This window comes from Podarcis liolepis (genome assembly GCF_965112155.1).
Source record: "Podarcis liolepis genome assembly, chromosome: 7".
In the NCBI taxonomy this organism is placed as follows: Eukaryota; Metazoa; Chordata; class Lepidosauria; order Squamata; family Lacertidae; genus Podarcis; species Podarcis liolepis.
Window position 1 is genome coordinate 90,362,002 of NC_139561.1, and position 17,841 is coordinate 90,379,842.

At 46.0% G+C, this 17,841-nt stretch overlaps 1 protein-coding gene across 1 annotated transcript in view; it reads left to right on the forward strand.

Annotated features, from left to right (window-relative positions):
* The window catches only part of LOC310712839 (cytochrome P450 2G1-like), a 41,894-nt gene that overhangs the window by 6,451 nt on the left and 17,602 nt on the right, over positions 1 to 17,841 (forward strand). Inside the window, exons 3-6 of the mRNA XM_083516248.1 lie at positions 446 to 595; positions 11,501 to 11,661; positions 13,998 to 14,174; positions 15,992 to 16,133. Of these exons, the coding sequence (XP_083372374.1) occupies positions 446 to 595; positions 11,501 to 11,661; positions 13,998 to 14,174; positions 15,992 to 16,133 (630 nt within the window). The remainder of the gene's footprint in view (positions 1 to 445; positions 596 to 11,500; positions 11,662 to 13,997; positions 14,175 to 15,991; positions 16,134 to 17,841) is intronic.

The window sequence follows — 17,841 nt, forward strand, 5'->3', positions numbered from 1 at the left end:
CGAGAGACAAACTCCTCCTGTACTTCCTGTACAGCTCATATTACACTCTGAGCTAATTCCGGTGCTTTGCACTGTGAATAGACTGTCCTTCTGTTTCCCACGAAACACTCCCAACATTCCCATTGATAAAATAAAAAAAATTCCTTCCAGTAGCACCTTAAAGACCAACTAAGTTAGTTCTTGGTATGAGCTTTCGTGTGCATGCACACTTCTTCAGATACCAAGTGTGCATGCACACGAAAGCTCATACCAAGAACTAACTTAGTTGGTCTTTAAGGTGCTACTGGAAGGAATTTTTTTATTTTGACTATGGCAGACCAACACGGCTACCTATCTGTAACTGATTCCCATTGATGTTTTGCTTTCCAGCTAGCAGCTCGCGGCCGCAATGCTTCTGTATCGTAACATGGGTTGGGTTTTGTTTGTTTGTTTTCTGCATTTTCAGGGATTGCTTTTGCCAACGGGGAACGCTGGAAGCAACTTCGACGGTTCACACTCAGCACCTTGAGGAATTTTGGAATGGGGAAAAGGTCCATCGAAGAGCGGATCCAGGAAGAGTCCCAGTTCCTGTTGGAGGAATTCAGAAAAACTGACAGTCAGGATATTTTCCTCCTTTCTTGTACTGTGAAATAGGGGGGAGGCCGTAGCTCCATGGTAGAGCAACTGCTTGGCATATAGGTCACAGGTTCAATTCCCAATGGCATCTCAAGGTAATAATGCAGATGATACAACAGTGGTTGGTTTAATCACGGCTGGAGAGGGGGAGGCGGCTTATAGGAAGGAAATTGAGCAGTTGGGGGAGTGGTGCAGGAAAAGCAACTTACTCCTTAACTTAAAGAAAACAAAAAAGATTATTGTGGACTTTAGGAAATGTAAATTGAATATTTAGCCACTCATTATTGAGGTGAAGTGTGTGGAACAGGTCTCGGTATTTCGATTTCTGGGAATGGAGTTGAGAGATGACCTAACTAGGGAGAAAACAGCAAAGACCTGATGAAGAGAGCACAGCAGAGGTTATATTTTCTGAGCATCCCCCAGAAAAACAATCTCTCAAAGGACCTGTTGATGGCATTTTACCATTGTGCTGTGGAGAGTGTATTAACTTATGGTCTCTGTGTGTGGTTTGGGAGCTGCACGGCCAGGGGAAAAAGATTGCTGTCCAGGGTTGTAAAGACTGAGGAGAGAATAACTGGGCGCACTCTTCCCACCTTGGATCAAATCTATGCTGTCAGGTCAATATGGCGACGGAGGTAGCAGCCTAATTAGAGCCTCCGGCTTCAATTAAGCGTTTTTATTAGTTTTATCAGTTTTAGCCTCTTCAAGACCTCAAAGCTACACCTCAAGGACCTTAAGGACTATCGGCAGTCTGTCTTGTCGCCTTGTTTTAACTAGCTTATCCTTTTATTGCTTTATTGTTCTACCTTTATTGTTCTACCGCCGCACTGTTTATTGATACGGCTACACTGACTCATAACCTTGGGGCTCCCGGACGACGGATCGGCTTGAAATACAGCCAAAGAAGCTGAGGAAACCGCTGAACTCCTTTGAGCCTAACTTCAATAAGATAAGATAAGTCCAAGAATTCCGCCATGAATTTCCTCACGAATACCCTCCCGCCCCTAGCTAAGGCTTAAGGAGGGAAGGGTAGGGAGGCTCCCTGGTCCAACAGCCTGGATGCGGGTGTTCAGTCTTACCTCTACCCTTATTTCTACAATAAACCTCCCAATAAAGGAAGCTTTCAACTTAGGGAATGGTGTTCACCAGACAGAGCTATAAAGGGCTGGGAATCCCCCTCACCAAAGCGGCTGAACCCCCTACAAGAGGAAGACAGGTAAAAATCTCACACTACTTTAAACCAAAAACAGATAAAATAAGCAATGCTGAGAAACGTCACCCCCACGAATGGTCCATAGACCGCACTAGGTACGGGGAGCTCATGGAAACAGATGAGGAAGGGGTGGGAGTCAATCTGGCAACGGAAATAAAACAAGTCACTATAGAAAATGAAACTTTAGTGAATCAATCGGGGCTGGAGCAGGAGCAAGAACAAGAGTCACAAGAGGAAAACTCAGTAATTAAGACAAACGAGCCCTCCCAAAGTTCCAGACCCGGGGAGAAGATGGGGTTACACACTGTGACAAATGAAGACTTGGAGGACACAAGAGCCCAATATCTGGACTTGGAATGCCTCCCTTACATACTAACAGGGCTATATAATGATCTGTTAAATGAACAGAAGTTGCAGATAGGCAGAGAACTGGGACACATCAAAGACTTCCTCCCAGAATGCTTGGGCCTACTAACTGCCCTAACTGAAATAACTAGAAGAATAGACAACTTGCATACAGCCAAAGTTCTCTCTAGTACACCAAACGATAACAGCATTAAGGAAAATAAAATCCAACATGATGCGGAAAAAAGGAAAACATCTAGGGTCAAACTAAACCAAAAGGGAAACTCAGTCGACCCTAAGAAACCCCTCTTAAAGGGGAAGTGTCCCAGGAATAAAGAGAAGAAGCCCAAGAACGTAAAAATGGGAAGGAAGAAAAAGCTCCCATCCCGAACAAAGGAAACGAACCTCACAAGACTATTTAAGCTATCAGAGAACTCAAATTCAACGAGCCCAGCTAACCCAGTTCTGCCTCCCTTTGATAAAAGCCGAAGCCCAAGCTCAAATAATAACCCCCATAAGGCTGGACTCTCCAATTCAACAGAGGAACTCCATAAGCCTGGGCTTCACAATACAACAGAACAAGTAGCGCTCCCGAATGGATCCGCGAGAAATCCAAGGGAAAACTCGATCCCTAAGCAAGAAACTCCTTCTAAAACAATATACTCTCGCAGAAACCTAATTCTAAACAAACAAAAACTTATCATCTTACCCGTATACATGCACAAATATCTCCTTTCCCCAGCACAAGAGAGAATCTATATTCTCAAGAAAACTGAATTAGCCGTTAGAGGGTTAGTCCCAGCAGAAAACATCATCAATGTTAAATTTCTGCCATCAGACAAGGACCTAAACAGAGTTGTGGTAACATTCAGAGACTGGCACACAACCAAACTAGTTTCAAACAATAAGGACAAGCTGCAAAGGGTTGGATTGCAGGTGACTCGCCTATTCGAAGAGTCCGGAACTCCTCTCATCGAAACAATCAAGACTGATAAGCTAAAAACAAGGCAGACAAAGTCTACGATGGACGAGAACTGTAAGATGCTTCAACTAGAGGCAGATAAAGCCCCAAACCAGCTGGCTAAAAGATCAAAACCACCATCCCCAAATCACGTATCAGGAAATTACGAAAACTCCAGTATAGAGAAGGAAAGCCGCTTCATAGCAACTATTGAACAAATACATAAAGCTCAGGGCGCACTAATTGAAAGATTAGCATCTATAAGGAAATCTATTACCCTCCTAGCCACACCTGTCACCAGGGAATTTACCTATGCAACTTATACCACAAAACCTTTATCCAACAGTGAGTGGACACTACGGCTATTCCTATCACCAGAGGAACTGGGACCTACAGAACCACCCATAACAAAGAAAACAATAATACATCAAGCAGAAATAGCGGTTCCACTAGGCAAGAACGGTTCAATCTTTGTGGACAACCTAGGAACCCTAGATACCATTCACACGGAGGACTGAAATAAGGACACGGGGGAAGGACGCTCCTCCGGGACACTAAAATATGTCCAAGTACACACCGTGCCAAAATGTCCTATTATACACCCCAAAAGGGACATAATGAACGATAAATCTCAAACTGGCCATAAAACTAGGTAAGATTGTCCCTTGAGATGTCTGCCAATCAAAAAACATAAGTTGGCCATCTGTACGTGGAACATTGCAGGGTGGGGAGCTAAAAGTAAAGACCCCAATCTAATGGACTTCCTCACTAAATTTGACATCCTGTTCATCCAGGAAACCTGGTCGACAGACGAGCTCTACTTGGATAATTACCACTCGTGTACAAAAAGAGCAACACCTAGCCAAAGAGGGGGCAGACCCAAAGGAGGCTTAGCCTTACTGTTTTCAACGCAGATACAAGCTAATATTACCCAACTACCCTCCAATGATGAATGGTCTGTAGCAGCAGTATTAGATTTTGGACAAGTCAAACTGTTATGTATCTGAAGAAGTGTGCATGCACACGAAAGCTCATACCAAGAACTAACTTAGTTGGTCTTTAAGGTGCTACTGGAAGGAATTTTTTTATTTTGACTATGGCAGACCAACACGGCTACCTATCTGTAACTGTTATGCATAAACTTATACTTACCCACATGCCGACGGCAGACACAAGTAGAACAACTATGGAAAGAAGTGGAAGCCTACGTGGTGCAATGGAGGAGACAACACCCGTCAGCCATGATATTGCTAGCTGGTGACTTAAACGCAAGAGTGGGCCCCAACGACAACGCCTTATACACACATTTTCATCATTGGCCTCCAGAAACGGAAATTATCCCTCCCCTAATGACAAGATCATCCTACGATAAGACATGCAACATGGGAGGACTACATCTAGCACAGATGGCCTACAGACAGAACCTACACCTATTGGATACAAGGAGATTATCCCGGTCAATATACATATTGGTCAGGACACAAATTGTCAGTGATAGACTATTGCATTGTTTCCCAGGATTTGATCCCTAGGATATCAAAATTCACCATCACAGCAAGAGCTGAAAGTGACCACCTACCTTTATCCCTCGTGTGTGATCTACCCTTTGATCTGCCCAAACCACAGCACAGATATCAACCAGAGTTAACACCCGGAACAGGCCTCAAGAAAATCAGATGGAATGGACAAGTGAGCGAGCGGATATCTAACTGGTACAAATCTGAGGAGAGCTACCGTCTCTCAAAAGCAATCATGGAAGGGTGCTTAGAAACAGAGGAGAGCGCCCCGAACATGATGACAACATATGAAATGCTTATACAAAAAATTCAAGAGTTTGTTGTAAAACCGAATTCCAAGTCTCCCTACCATAGGAAAACTTCCAGGGAGTGGTTCGATCAGGAGTGCATAGCCTCTAGGAAATCATTGATCCACTCCTTTATCTGTCATAAGGATAACCCAACAGAGGATAACAGACAAAAGATGCTTGAAGTCAAAAGAAGTTACAAAAAACTCCTGACACAAAAGAAAAGGTACGCAATGAAGCTATTATGGCAGCAACTGATAGAGGCCTCCAATTCCAGTAACCCATCATTATTCTGGAGAATCGTTGCTGTACAACCGGATAAGGGTCTATCACAACTATCCTGCTGCATATCAATGAAAGCCTGGGAAACACACTTTTATAATATTTACGAGGAATCTAGCGATGAGCCCTATGCATTAGACATACCGGAAGACCAGATACAGCCATGGCCAGCAGTTTCAATAACAGAGACTCACCTGCTGATTGACCAACTAAAGAACGGGAAAGCCCCCGGAATTGACTGTATACCAGCGGAACTTTTTAAAACCAACGCGACCTGGTGGGCCCCCCTGTTAGCCTCCCTGTTCACATATATAGATAGAACTGCACAGATTCCATACGACTGGGGGACTTCCATCATTATTCCCATTTACAAAAAAGGCCTAAGGGATGATCCCTCAACTACAGACCTATAAGCCTCCTGAATATAATAAGCAAATTATATGCTAAACACCTCAGCGAGAAACTGTGCGAATGGATAGAAAGAGCGAAGATCCTTGATGATGCACAGGCGGGATTTAGAAAGGGGAGATCCACAATGGATCACTGCTTGACCTTACAGCACCTAGCTGAGAAATACACGCTGCATCATAATCACCACCTATTCGCAGCATTTGTAGATTTTAAAGCAGCCTTTGACTCCATCTCAAGACCCCGACTCTGGGACAAACTCAACAAATCATCCATAGACTGACGTCTTCTGCTATTAATATTCAAACTGTACAACAACACACGACTTCGTATAAGATGTAGCCAAGAAGGTCAACTCTCTAATTCCATTAGAACAACAAAGGGAGTTAAACAAGGATGCATCTTGGCCCCCTTTTTGTTCAACATCTATATAAACTCCCTAACAGACCACCTACAAGGAGCGGATATACACGCCCCAAAATTAGCAGACAAAAAACTGCCTATCCTACTCTATGCAGACGATGCAGTTATACTGTCCCAGACTCAGAAGGGCCTTAGAAGAGCTCTTAACAGCTTATAACAATATTGTAGAGAAGAGAAACTAGTAGTGAACTACCCAAAAACAAAAATCATGGTTTTCTCTAACAAAAGAAAAATATATACCGTATTTTTCGCCCCATAAGACGCACTTTTTCCCCTCCAAAAATGAAGGGGAAATCGGGGTGCGTCTTATGGGGCGAATGCCTGCAAGCCTCGCGCGCCCGGCAGGAGGTCCCACCGGGTGCGCGAGGCTTGGGGCGGCAGCCTGTCGCCCGAAGCACGGGGAGCCCTCAGGAGGGCTCCCCCTGCTTCGGGCGAGTGTCTGCAAGCCTCGTGCACCCGGCAGGAGGTCCCGCCGGGTGCGCGAGGCTTGGGGCGGCAGCGGACTGCTTGCGCGCACCTAGAAGCTTGGGGCGCGCTGAGCTCAGCACGCCCCAAGCTCCTGGTGTAGCGCAGCGATCCGCTAGCCCTGGGAGAGCCCCGCGGCTCTCCCAAGGCTAGCGGAATGCTTGCGCGCACCTAGAAGCTTGGGGCGCGCTGAGCTCAGCACGCCCCAAGCTCCTGGTGTAGCGCAACGATCCGCTAGCCCTGGGAGAGCCCCGCGGCTCTCCCAAGGCTAGCGGAATGCTTGCGCGCACCTAGAAGCTTGGGGCGCGCTGAGCTCAGCACGCCCCAAGCTCCTGGTGTAGCGCAGCGATCCGCTAGCCCTGGGAGAGCCCCGCGGCTCTCCCAGGGCTAGCGGACTGCTTGCCGGCACGCAGAAGCTTGGGGCGCGCTGACCTCAGCTCGCCCCAAGCTTCTGGATTAGTGCAGGGGTCCGCTAGCCCTGGGAGAGGCGCCCGGCTCTCCCACGCTAGCGGAGACCTTGCCGGCACGCAGAAGCTTGGGGCGCGCTGAGCTCCGCACGCCCCAAGCTCCTGGTGTAGCGCAGCGCACCTGGGGGGGAAATAAAAATTTTTTCCTTTATTTCCCCCCAAAAAAACTAGGTGCGTCTTATGGGCCGGTGCGTCTTATGGGGCGAAAAATATGGTAGATGTAAATTAGACAATCAGGAGATTGAACCAGTGACATGCTTTAAATACCTAGGAGTTATATTCCAAGCATCAAGGAAGAAGACTGCCCACGTAAATTACAGTTCCTCTACAGCACAAAAAAGTACAACAGCAATTCTAAGATACCATCGTACAATGGGAGGAAATTTTATTCCTGCCACAATTAAACTATTCGCTGCAAAACCAACAGCACAAATACTATACGGCGCACCACTCGTCTCCCTCTCCAATCTAGACCCATACGGAAAGATACAATCAGGTTTCCTTAGATCACTCCTACAAATACCTAAATGCGTCCCAAACACCGCCCTACGACTGGAAGCGGGCTTATACAGCATCAAAACCAAAGTATGGATAAGAACCTTATGCACTTGGCTAAGACTTAACAACTCGCCGGTTGGACTACTTTCCCTGATGCTTCCTGACAAATTCCAATCTAGTTGGTTGAAGGGCACTCTCAGAAAATTGGGTACATATGGTCTCTCCCCAGAGTATTTATTAAGTTTAGAAAGGGGAAGGGCCAAGAATATAATCAAAGAAAGACTCAGGGACATTGAAGCCCAAAATGACTTTAGTCAACTTCCGATAACTCATAAACTCCTATTCGATTCCCAAAGCCCCCATCTAGCAAACTATCTTAAAGTTCTACATAATGCCAAACACCGTTGGGCATTTACCAGGGCCCGCTTTAACGCTCTCCCTTCAGCTCTTCTAGAGGGAAGATACAACAAAATACCGATCGAACAAAGATTATGTCCCTGTAACAGCAACGAAATAGAAACCATCGGGCATGTCATCTTATATTGCCCATTATATCGAGACTCAAGAAAAGAGCTGATCGAGCCGATTCTGAGGAAAATACCTCGTAGTACAGATGACATCTATATCAGACACCTCTTAGCTGACAAAGACCCCGAAATCAACAGGCCTGTTGCGAAGTACTGTTACATTGCAACAAGAATAAGACGAGCAATGATGACAGCAACGGAGTTCAAATTGCAAACATTGAAGGAACGATAATAAACAGTAATGACATTTGAATTGAATCCTCAAAACCTTAAAAGTCGAAACCTGGTCATAAACATAAGTACCAATTTTGTGATTTGGCCACATCTCCACTGTTATCTGTAGTATAATAGTACTTATATTGCCAATTTTATTTTATTTTATAAATTGCTTGTTGGTCATTGACCGTATTAAAGATATTTGAATTTGCTGTCAGGTGCCATAAGAAAGCTGCAGAGATAGCGCGGGATAGTGCACACCCCGGAAAGGATCTCTTTCAGCTTCTGCCTTCTGGAAGAAGGTACAGGGTTATAAAGACCAGGACTAGCCGCCTGAGAAACAGTTTCTACCCAAATGCAATTCTGGTTCTAAACGCAGTATAAGGAGTCTCTATGGTATATTGTATTTTAAAATGGGGTCTCAGGGTTTTTAGGGGGTTTTGAATGTCTTATGTAGATTTTCAATTTCATTGTTCTGTATGGGACAATGACAATAAAGATATCTTATCGTATTGTAATGATAAGAATAATTTAATATTTATGCCCTGCCCATCTGGCTGGGTTGTCTACACAGAGAGATACTTTGTGTAGGATGTTGGGATGCCACGAGTTCTATAGAGATGCATCATAGTCTTACCATGCCAACAGCACTGTGTGAGTGAGTAAACGGCTTTGAGGTTTTATTACAATCAAACAGTGTATAACTGCTATATTATTTATGCATATCATAAGTAGCAGTGGCTAGGTACATGTCCATGCTTAAAGCATGATTGAGAATAAATAGGACTTAAAGCCATTTTGTGTTGAATTTTTGGTTGGAAAACTGGGGCAGTAAATGTTAGCAGACCTAGCAGCTTGAATTGGATTGAGTTCAGAGGCTTTATTCATGCAGGAACTATTTATAGGATGAGTGGAGATGGAAGGAGAGAAATAGCAGACATCTTGTCTGGTGAGAACAACAAACAAAAATGGTTCATGTTTTAGGGGTGGAGTTAGCTTGGATATAGTAAAAGCAGAGGGTGCCTAGGTCACTAGACAAACAGTGCCCTCATGTGCTTTAAAGTAACATTTGCATTAACTACAAACTCAAGAGAGGGTTGCATTTGAAAGCAGCCCTATATCGGGAAATTTTTAATGTTTAATGTTTTACAATTTTTTATGTGTTGTAAGCCACCCAGAGTAGCTGGGAAAACCCAGCCAGATCGGGATATAAATAACAAAACTATTATTTTTATTATTAAATGTATTTGCTTTCATCCTACAGTAAAATGGCTGGCTTTTTTTTTTTTCATTTTAAAGGTTCTTGTAGCTAGGAGGGTCAAAAGGTCACTGGGAAGTTAAAAGTACAAGCAGGGAGTTGTTCAGGAGGTAGTGCACAGAAGAGTTCGTCTTAGAAACCTTGCAGTTAAGGGGAAATAGAAACATAGCTGCCAACATTATTCTGCTCCTGATTGGCTTCAAGGTTGGAAGAAGGAATGAAAATTGTATATAAGTTGCCTAGGTAATTACAGTGGTACCTCGGGTTACATATGCTTCAGGTTACATACGCTTCAGGTTACACACTCCGCTAACCCAGAAATAGTACCTCAGGTTAAGAACTTTGCTTCAGGATGACAACAGAAATCGCGCAGTAGCGGTGCGGCAGCAGCGAGAGGCCCCATTAGCTAAAGTGGTGCTTCAGGTTAAGAACAGTTTCAGGTTAAGAACGGACCTCCGGAACGAATTAAGTACGTAACCAGAGGTACCACTGTAGTAGAAAAGAATTGAAGTGGGAAATGTGAAGAGCAGGAGTTGAAAATTAAGTGACTGAAACACTTTAAGAGAGCTAGAATAATGGAAAGTTTTGGGAGAGCATGGTTGGGAACTGCAGTGTGAAGGAGTCTGGAGAAGACCACAAAGTACCCCAGGTTGAACTGAGGGGTGCAAACTTTTAAGTGTTGGCTTGATTAGGAAAATGATCTACAACAGCTGGATGTGTTTCTGGGATACTTCCCTCCTAATCTTCTGTAGTACTTCAGCCATTGCCATGTGTAGGTTTGAAACAGCTGTCAAGAGCTTTGGATTACTAGGCTAATACAGAACAACTGGCAAGTAGCTATGATAAATCAAGTTTTAGTCTTTACCCAAAACTGTGTAAACATTGCTTGGAAATCGACGGACATAAACTTGAACAGGTCAAATTTTATACTAAGTGTTTGGGAGCAGTTCTACAAGTTATCAGTTCCTGGAAAACTCAAGTGTCACATGCGATTGCAAATGCACAACTGAGTTATAACTCATTCATTTCTCTTTTTTAAGTCAAGGGAGGCAGCATGTTCCCTCAGCAATCCAGGTTTAATGTTAATATATTGCCACAAATGATATGTGGAGCATAAGTGTGTACATTTAACTGCTTGAGGCTCTAGACCCTGTCTGAACAAAATTTCTGTGAACTGTTCTCAGCCTTCTAATATGTGTGCCCAATGTAGTTTTACAATTAGAGACTGGACAAATTTCTATTGCATCTCAGATCTTATGTAAGTTAAATATCTGGTTAAAATTGTTGTCCATGCCTAAAGGACTGGCTCCCTTGACCCTTACTGATACATTTCAGTCAAGTTAGAAGAAGATAGTAAATAAGAAAATACTCAGTCTAGGATTCTCACCGAATGCCATTCTTGCCATGAGTTATGTAAGCCAAAGAAAACATACACCAACACATCTGGGATATCGAGTTACAAAATTATATAAACGCAGCTTCTATTGTTCCAGCAGATCGCAGGCTCTCATTCTTGCTGATCATCTGATCAATCTGACTATTCCAAATTTTAGGAAAGCATTAAATTTAATGTGCTTCCATCTGCAGAACTGAAGGGCAATATCCAGGGTTATCAATGGCCAGAGGGTTTGTTGACGAACATTGCTAATACATTCACAGCAAAGTGAAGTCTGGAATGAATGCAATGAAAACAAGCGATCCCCTAAACCCCACCCACTGAATCCCGACCAGCCTCCAACCTCTCTGCCTTCCAACCACCATATTCCCAGTTGCTGTTCTCTACTCAATTCCCTCCTCCCTCTTACCATTTCATTTACACTCTTCCCTCACCTCCCAACCCCAAACACAGTTCATGCCAGGTGCACAGAACAGGTGAACAGCTCCTGAAAGGATGGTAGGTCAGGGGCTGTTGGCTTGCCTACTCTGCAGACTATGGCCCAGACTTGCAAAGTTCATCACTAGCAAAAGACAGGGGTTGAATCCTGGTTTTCATGTCATGGCTCCCATTCTCCCTGCAGGTTCCCCTTTTGACCCCACGTTCTTCCTGAGCCGGTCTGTTTCCAATGTCATCTGCTCCATCGTTTTTGGCCGGCGCTTTGACTACGAAGACAAAGACTTCCTCTCGTTGCTGGCCAAGATCAATGAGAATTTTGTGCTGATGAGCAACACCTGGGGCCAGGTGAGAACTTTGCCTAGGGAGAGAGGAAGGTGGGCTCAGAAGTTGCCCTGCAAGGAAGATCCCAGAGGAACCGCCCCTTTCTCGTCACTGGAGGCCGAGGCTGGCAGCAAATCCAGCCTGATGAATCTTTAACTTAGTTGTGATTTGAACAGCACACAGGTCGACCGAGTTCGGCCCTTCTGCACAAAATTTTGTTGAGTCACTTTCTTTGGTAGGTTTCCAGGTCTGAGAGGAGAGGCAAGATCACGTGACATTGTTGTTTTTCTACTTCGGGAACCTTAATGAGGCGGCAGGACAAACCAAAATAAGGTTCACTGACGTGCTTTTTTTTAATGTATGGAGTTTTATTGCCACCAGTTTGACAAGTGTTCTGTTTCCACCTGTCTAAGGTGCTTCCAGGTGGGAGGCCTAGCTTAGCAAACAGGTTGTTCAGACATAGACAACCATTTCTGCTTTTAATTTGGCAGATTTTCTGCGGGAAAGGGCAAATCCAGGTGAAATGGGAGGAAATACAGGCTGGCATTTAGATGCTGATGATGTGGGAGCAGCCAAAATCTTTCATGCTTGAGGAATACCAGCCCCATAACCAGTCACCACTTAGAAAAGCATGCACAGCTTTGCATCTTCAGTGTATGCCTTCCGCATATCTAGTAAAGGTAAAGGGACCGCTGACCATTAGGTCCAGTTGTGACCGACTCTGGGGTTGCGCGCTCATCTCGCTCTATAGGCCAAGGGAGCTGGCGTACAGCTTCCAGGTCATGTGGCCAGCATGACTAAGCTGCTTCTGGCGAACCAGAGCAGCACACGAAAATGCCATTTACCTTCCCGCCAGAGAAAATGCCATTTACCTATTTATCTACTTGCACTTTGACGTGCTTTTGAATTGCTAGGTTGGCAGGAGCAGGGACTGAGTAACGGGAGCTCACCCCGTCGCAGGGATTCGAACCGCCGACCTTCTGATCGGCAAGCCATAGACTCTGTGGTTTAACCCACAGCACCACCTGCGTCCCTTCCGCATATCTAATAGGAAGATTTAATAACACAAGATTTAATAACACCCCCGTTTACCAAAGACTCTGAATCTGGGGAGGTGAAGGACATTCAACACTATTTGTTACGATGTCCTTTGCTCTCTCTCCCCTTGAGCAAATCTCTATTTTGCTGGCTATCAATAGCGTATTTATTACTGCACAGGTTGCTAAATTTGCCCTGGCCGCAATAAGTTGAGAGCTGGGCATCAAGATAAGTATCATAAGTGTGGAAAAAGTGGAGTGTTTAACATATGCAGGTGTGATTTTTGCATTTTTGTATGTTTGCTTTGCTGTTGTTGCTGATCAGTTTTAAATTAATTATCTGTGTCCTACGCATTGTGACGGCTTATAGCTTTTCGCAATAAAGATTTCATTCATTCATTCGTAATCAGCCCAGAAACACCCTGGGAGAGTTCTGGGTAGCTCTTCTTGAGACCATCCTACCTTTTCCAGAGGGGAGACCCCAGATTTAAGACCCACTGAAGAAAACTTGCTAAAACAGATAAGACTACTTGGGGGGGGGGGGAGAGTATAAGATTTTTAGGAAGAGGGAAAATGTAAAGGCAAAGGTAAAGGGACCCCTGACCATTAGGTCCAGTCGTGGCCGACTCTGGGGTTGCGGCGCTCATCTAGCTTTATTGGCCGAGGGAGCCAGCGTACAGCTTCCGGGTCATGTGGCCAGCATGACTAAGCCGCTTCTGGTGAACCAGAGCAGCGCACAAAAACGCCGTTTACCTTCCCGCCGGAGCGGTACCTATTTATCTACTTGCACTTTGATGTGCTTTTGAACTGCTAGGTTGGCAGGATCGAACTGCTAGGCGACACTAAAGATGGTAGTGAGTGATCGAAGGTGATGGAAATCTCTTTGGTGGGGAAGTTTTTGAAAATCAGAAGGGGCATCAAGAAGATCTAGAACACAAGAGACTCACCCAGCCTTCCCCAACCTGGTGTTTTCCAGATATTTTGGAGTCCAGGTTCTCTCAAATTCCAATTCCAGTGGGGCAGAGCTGCAGCAATAGCCTTCAAACGGTGGAGTCAACTGCTGCTTACCTGGACAAGTCGGGGCCAGGTGGGGGCAAGGTGTGGGCTGTACAGATACATAATGGTGGAGGCCTCACCACCATCTTGACCATCTCTCCTGGACTCCACCATCATGGAGGGCACAAGGTTAGGGAGGGCTGCCATAAGCCTAACTCTATTTCATAATGAGCCATCATTGAGGGAAGGCTGTGGGTGTCAGAAGCAACATCAAGGTGCTTGAAGGACGAATTCTTGAAACGTGACAGATCATTGCTCTTTCTGCAGCTGTATGAGATGTTTCCATGGATCATGAGGTTCCTGCCAGGGCCCCACAAGAAGATGTTCCGGAATTTGGATGACATCTATGACTTTGTGGCTGAGAGGGTCAAGGTGAACGAAGCATCGCTGGACCCCGACAACCCCCGGGATTTTATCGACTGCTTCCTCATTCAAATGAAAAAGGTATCCTCCTTTTATAACCGTGGATTATGAAAGGCTAGTTGCCCATAGTAACGACCTTCTCCATCCTCAACCAGCCCAATGAAGATGACTCCCTTGGGGGTCTTCAGAGGTGAAATGTGGCAAATGGAGACCACAGAGGGAGGGGAGGGAGGGTGGTCTACAGGCAGACTAGCTGGACTAATATCCTTCAGGCACCAGGGCAAGACTTCTTTATTGTCTACCTGGATTCAGAGATCATCTTCTGAGGCCCTTCTTGTTGTGCCGCCTCCTCGAGAGGTCCAGAGGGTGGCAAGAGAATGGCACCTTCTCTGCAGTGGCTCCCGGTCTGTGGAATGCTCTCCCCAGGGAAGTTTGCCTGGTGCCTTCACTGTACACTGTTAGGCACCAGGCAAAAACGTTCCTTTTTAACCAGACCTTTGGTTGACCTGATGGGCATCCCATACGTGGCTCTTTTGGGCGGGGTTATTGCTTTTATTTTGCTTTTATGTATTTTGATCTTTTCTGTGAACTGCCCTGAGACCTCTGGGTATAGGTCAATATATGAATTCAATAAATTAATAAATAATAATAATAATAATAATAATAAATATTGGACCAGCCTTATTAGATCTTTTCAGCTGTTTTAAAAGCTGGCACTTTCTGGCTGCTCCACTCTTTCTTATGAAGTATTATATTAAGTGGTTGGTTATTCTTTTGCTTGTGCTTGTGTGTGTTTTAAATGGAAATCTTGTCATCTGCTCTAGGGGCACATAGACTGAAGAGTGGAATATAAACTTATAAATAAAAGTGTGCTCCTACATGGGGAGGGATGGGGGGGAGACTGGCAAAGAGAATTTGTGGCGAAGCAACTGCCATGCTGGCTCGTTGTGGCCAGCGTGAAATGTGGGCAGCTAATTTCTCCCCCCCCCCCCCCGCCTTTGACTTTGCCCTCCGTTTGGCTTCAGTGGAAGAGAATCTAGTACACTTAAGAGTCATGGCTGGTATAGATCTAGTTCTATGAGTTGGGGGGGAGATGCCAGGTGATCCATCTCACAGGCTCCTGTGGCCTCTCAGCCACCATCCCCAGGGAGCATAGGATTGCTCCCTAAATAAATAGAATAATGACGGGGCCCTACCTTGCAGGCCTGTTGTGTTTGAGAGAAGCGTGTGAACACCTTAAGGGCACTGTCTTTTAAAGACGGGATTTAAAGACGGAGTAAGAGATCGGCCATTTTGTGGAGATAACCAATTTGAAGAGCACGGTAGGCAGTTTTCCACCTGACCTACGAGGCGGGGACCAGACTCGCCCATCTCTGCTTCAGATTCCTGGGAGGCCAGAGGGACACTGCCCTCCTGTGAGGACTGATGAGCCCGGACTCACTGGAACAAATTTTGGGGTTGGGGCAAATGTCAAAAATGCTTTTAAATGTTTTAAATTTTGGGTTTTTTTGTTTTGTTTTTGCTCTGTTGGTGGTGGGATAAACCTTTAGTTGGGGCTGGGGATTAGTTTAATAATAATAATTACAATTATATTAAAATTATTATTAGTTTCTACTGTATTATTAGTTTATTGTACAGTTTGTGTTCTCTTCTTAAGGGGAGATGGTCAGGGTTGCCTGGGAGTGGACCCCAGGCAACAGAATGGCTGGGGCAGGTTCCACAGGGGGGATACACTGGGACACCTGATCTCACGGGCAGGAGGAGAAAAATAATCCCTGCCTCCGGGAAGTTTAGGGAAGTTTTTAATATTCTGTTGGGAGCCACCCAGAGTGGCTAGGGAAACCCAGCCAGATGGGCGGGGTGTAAATAAATAAAAATTATTATTCTTGTTGTTGAAGGAGAGCAAAAACCCTCTGAGCGAGTTTCATCTCAAAACGATGATCATGACCGTTCTCAACCTGTTCGTTGCTGGGACTGAGACCGTGAGCTCCACACTCCGTTTCGGATTCCTGATTCTGATGAAATATCCAGAGGTGCAAGGTAATAGGGGACGGATGCGAGCCAAGGGAGGGCATTTACAGGTTAAGTTTAAAAAGGGATGCATTATCTTAGGGAGTGGGGTTGGCCATCTTTTGTGGGCCAGCAGTGGGTGATGCAATCTTAATTTGAGGCTTCTCCATCCAGAGGGAGAGGAAATAGGGAGTTGGCGGAGGGCACAGAACCTGGACAGAGGTCAGTCTGCCAGCCCTCAAGAGTTGCCTGTTTGATCTCAGCCGGGAAGGAGTTCCCACAGGATCAGGCCCACAGTCATATTCAGGATTCAGTACATGCTGTCCAGCTGAACCACAGGGGACCACTGAAGCCCTCAGTGATCAGGCAGGGAATTAGGCAATCCTTAAGGTATCCTGGGCCCAAATTTCTTAAGGGCCTTGTAAATTAATATTACCCATGGGACTCAGTTTTAATATCCTCCTTCTGGCACATTCCCAGAGACACCATATACGCAAGACACCAAGAAGATCTCCTTAGGAAAAATTGGCTATTTTTTCTGAACATTGTGTATTTAAGCAAGATCCAGATACGTGTAGCGATCAAGACTTCTGTCAGGGGTTTAGGAGCAGAGGCACGGGAAAGGGAGGAAACAGAGAGCGAAGGGGAGGAGGCAGAAGAAAAGATGAGTGATGACGACGACCCGAGATCTCCTAGTCTTTCCAGTGAATCAGAGGATTCACAGAAAGGAGCACCAGTGGCCAGGGCAAGGGGGGAGTCTAGGGGGGCACCCCAGGAAGATAGAGCCAGAGGGGACTCAGGGGGGAGCAGCTGGAAATCGGGACCAGCGTCACCGCCAGGAAGCAGGGAAGAGGAAGGGAGCCAGGGGGGAAGCGCTGGCAGCTCACCACAGGAGGGAGGGCATGAGTCAGGAGTGGCCACACCTCCATCGGGGAGCGAAGAAACGGTTAAGAGGAAAGTGGAAGGTTGGGCGCGCGCGCCAAGTTCAAATGCAGAGGAAGGCGGCGCAGTAAGCAGCCCCGAAAGGGAACCAGGTCCTAAAGCCCGGCGCAAGGAGGCAGGAGGGTCCGGGTCAGCGTCAGAAGAATCCCGGAAGGAAGAAGCCCCGGGGGGTAGAGGGACCCAGAGGAGGACAGTCCGGCGGAAAAGGTGGAGCAAGGCTAGGATATTAAGTTGGTGCACACGGGGCGGAGACTCAGACGGAGCTTCGCCGACCTAGCTACTAGACGTAGAGTTGCGCGCAGCAGCGTGAGAATGGAAACTGTAATTCAATAAAGACTTTTACTTAATGATCGCTGGCTAGCGTGATCCTCCGTGAGCTAGGATCTTCAAGCAGCTCTGACAGTAAGCTCCGTCTCACTCTTGTGGGCATCTACAGCCTCGAGGAGGGGAGAGAAACAGGTGCCTACTAGCGAGCTCACGAACGGCAGACGACATGACGGCTGAGCAGCAGATAGAGGAACTCAGAAACGCAGTGGCACAACTGAACGCCGAGGCTCTCGCATCCAGGAAGAGAGAGGAGGAGGCAGCCGCCGCCTGCAGGGATCTCCAGGTCAGGTTAGACGTGCTGACAAAGCAGACACCCCGGCAGGAGGGAATTGGGTTGGCGAGACGGACAGGCGGGCTGGTCTCTCACTTCGATGGGAACCTGCAACAGTATCCCAACTTTAGAGCCGACGTACTGTGCGCACTACAACTGCTGCATAAAGACTTTAGAGATGAACAAGAGAGAGTGGGG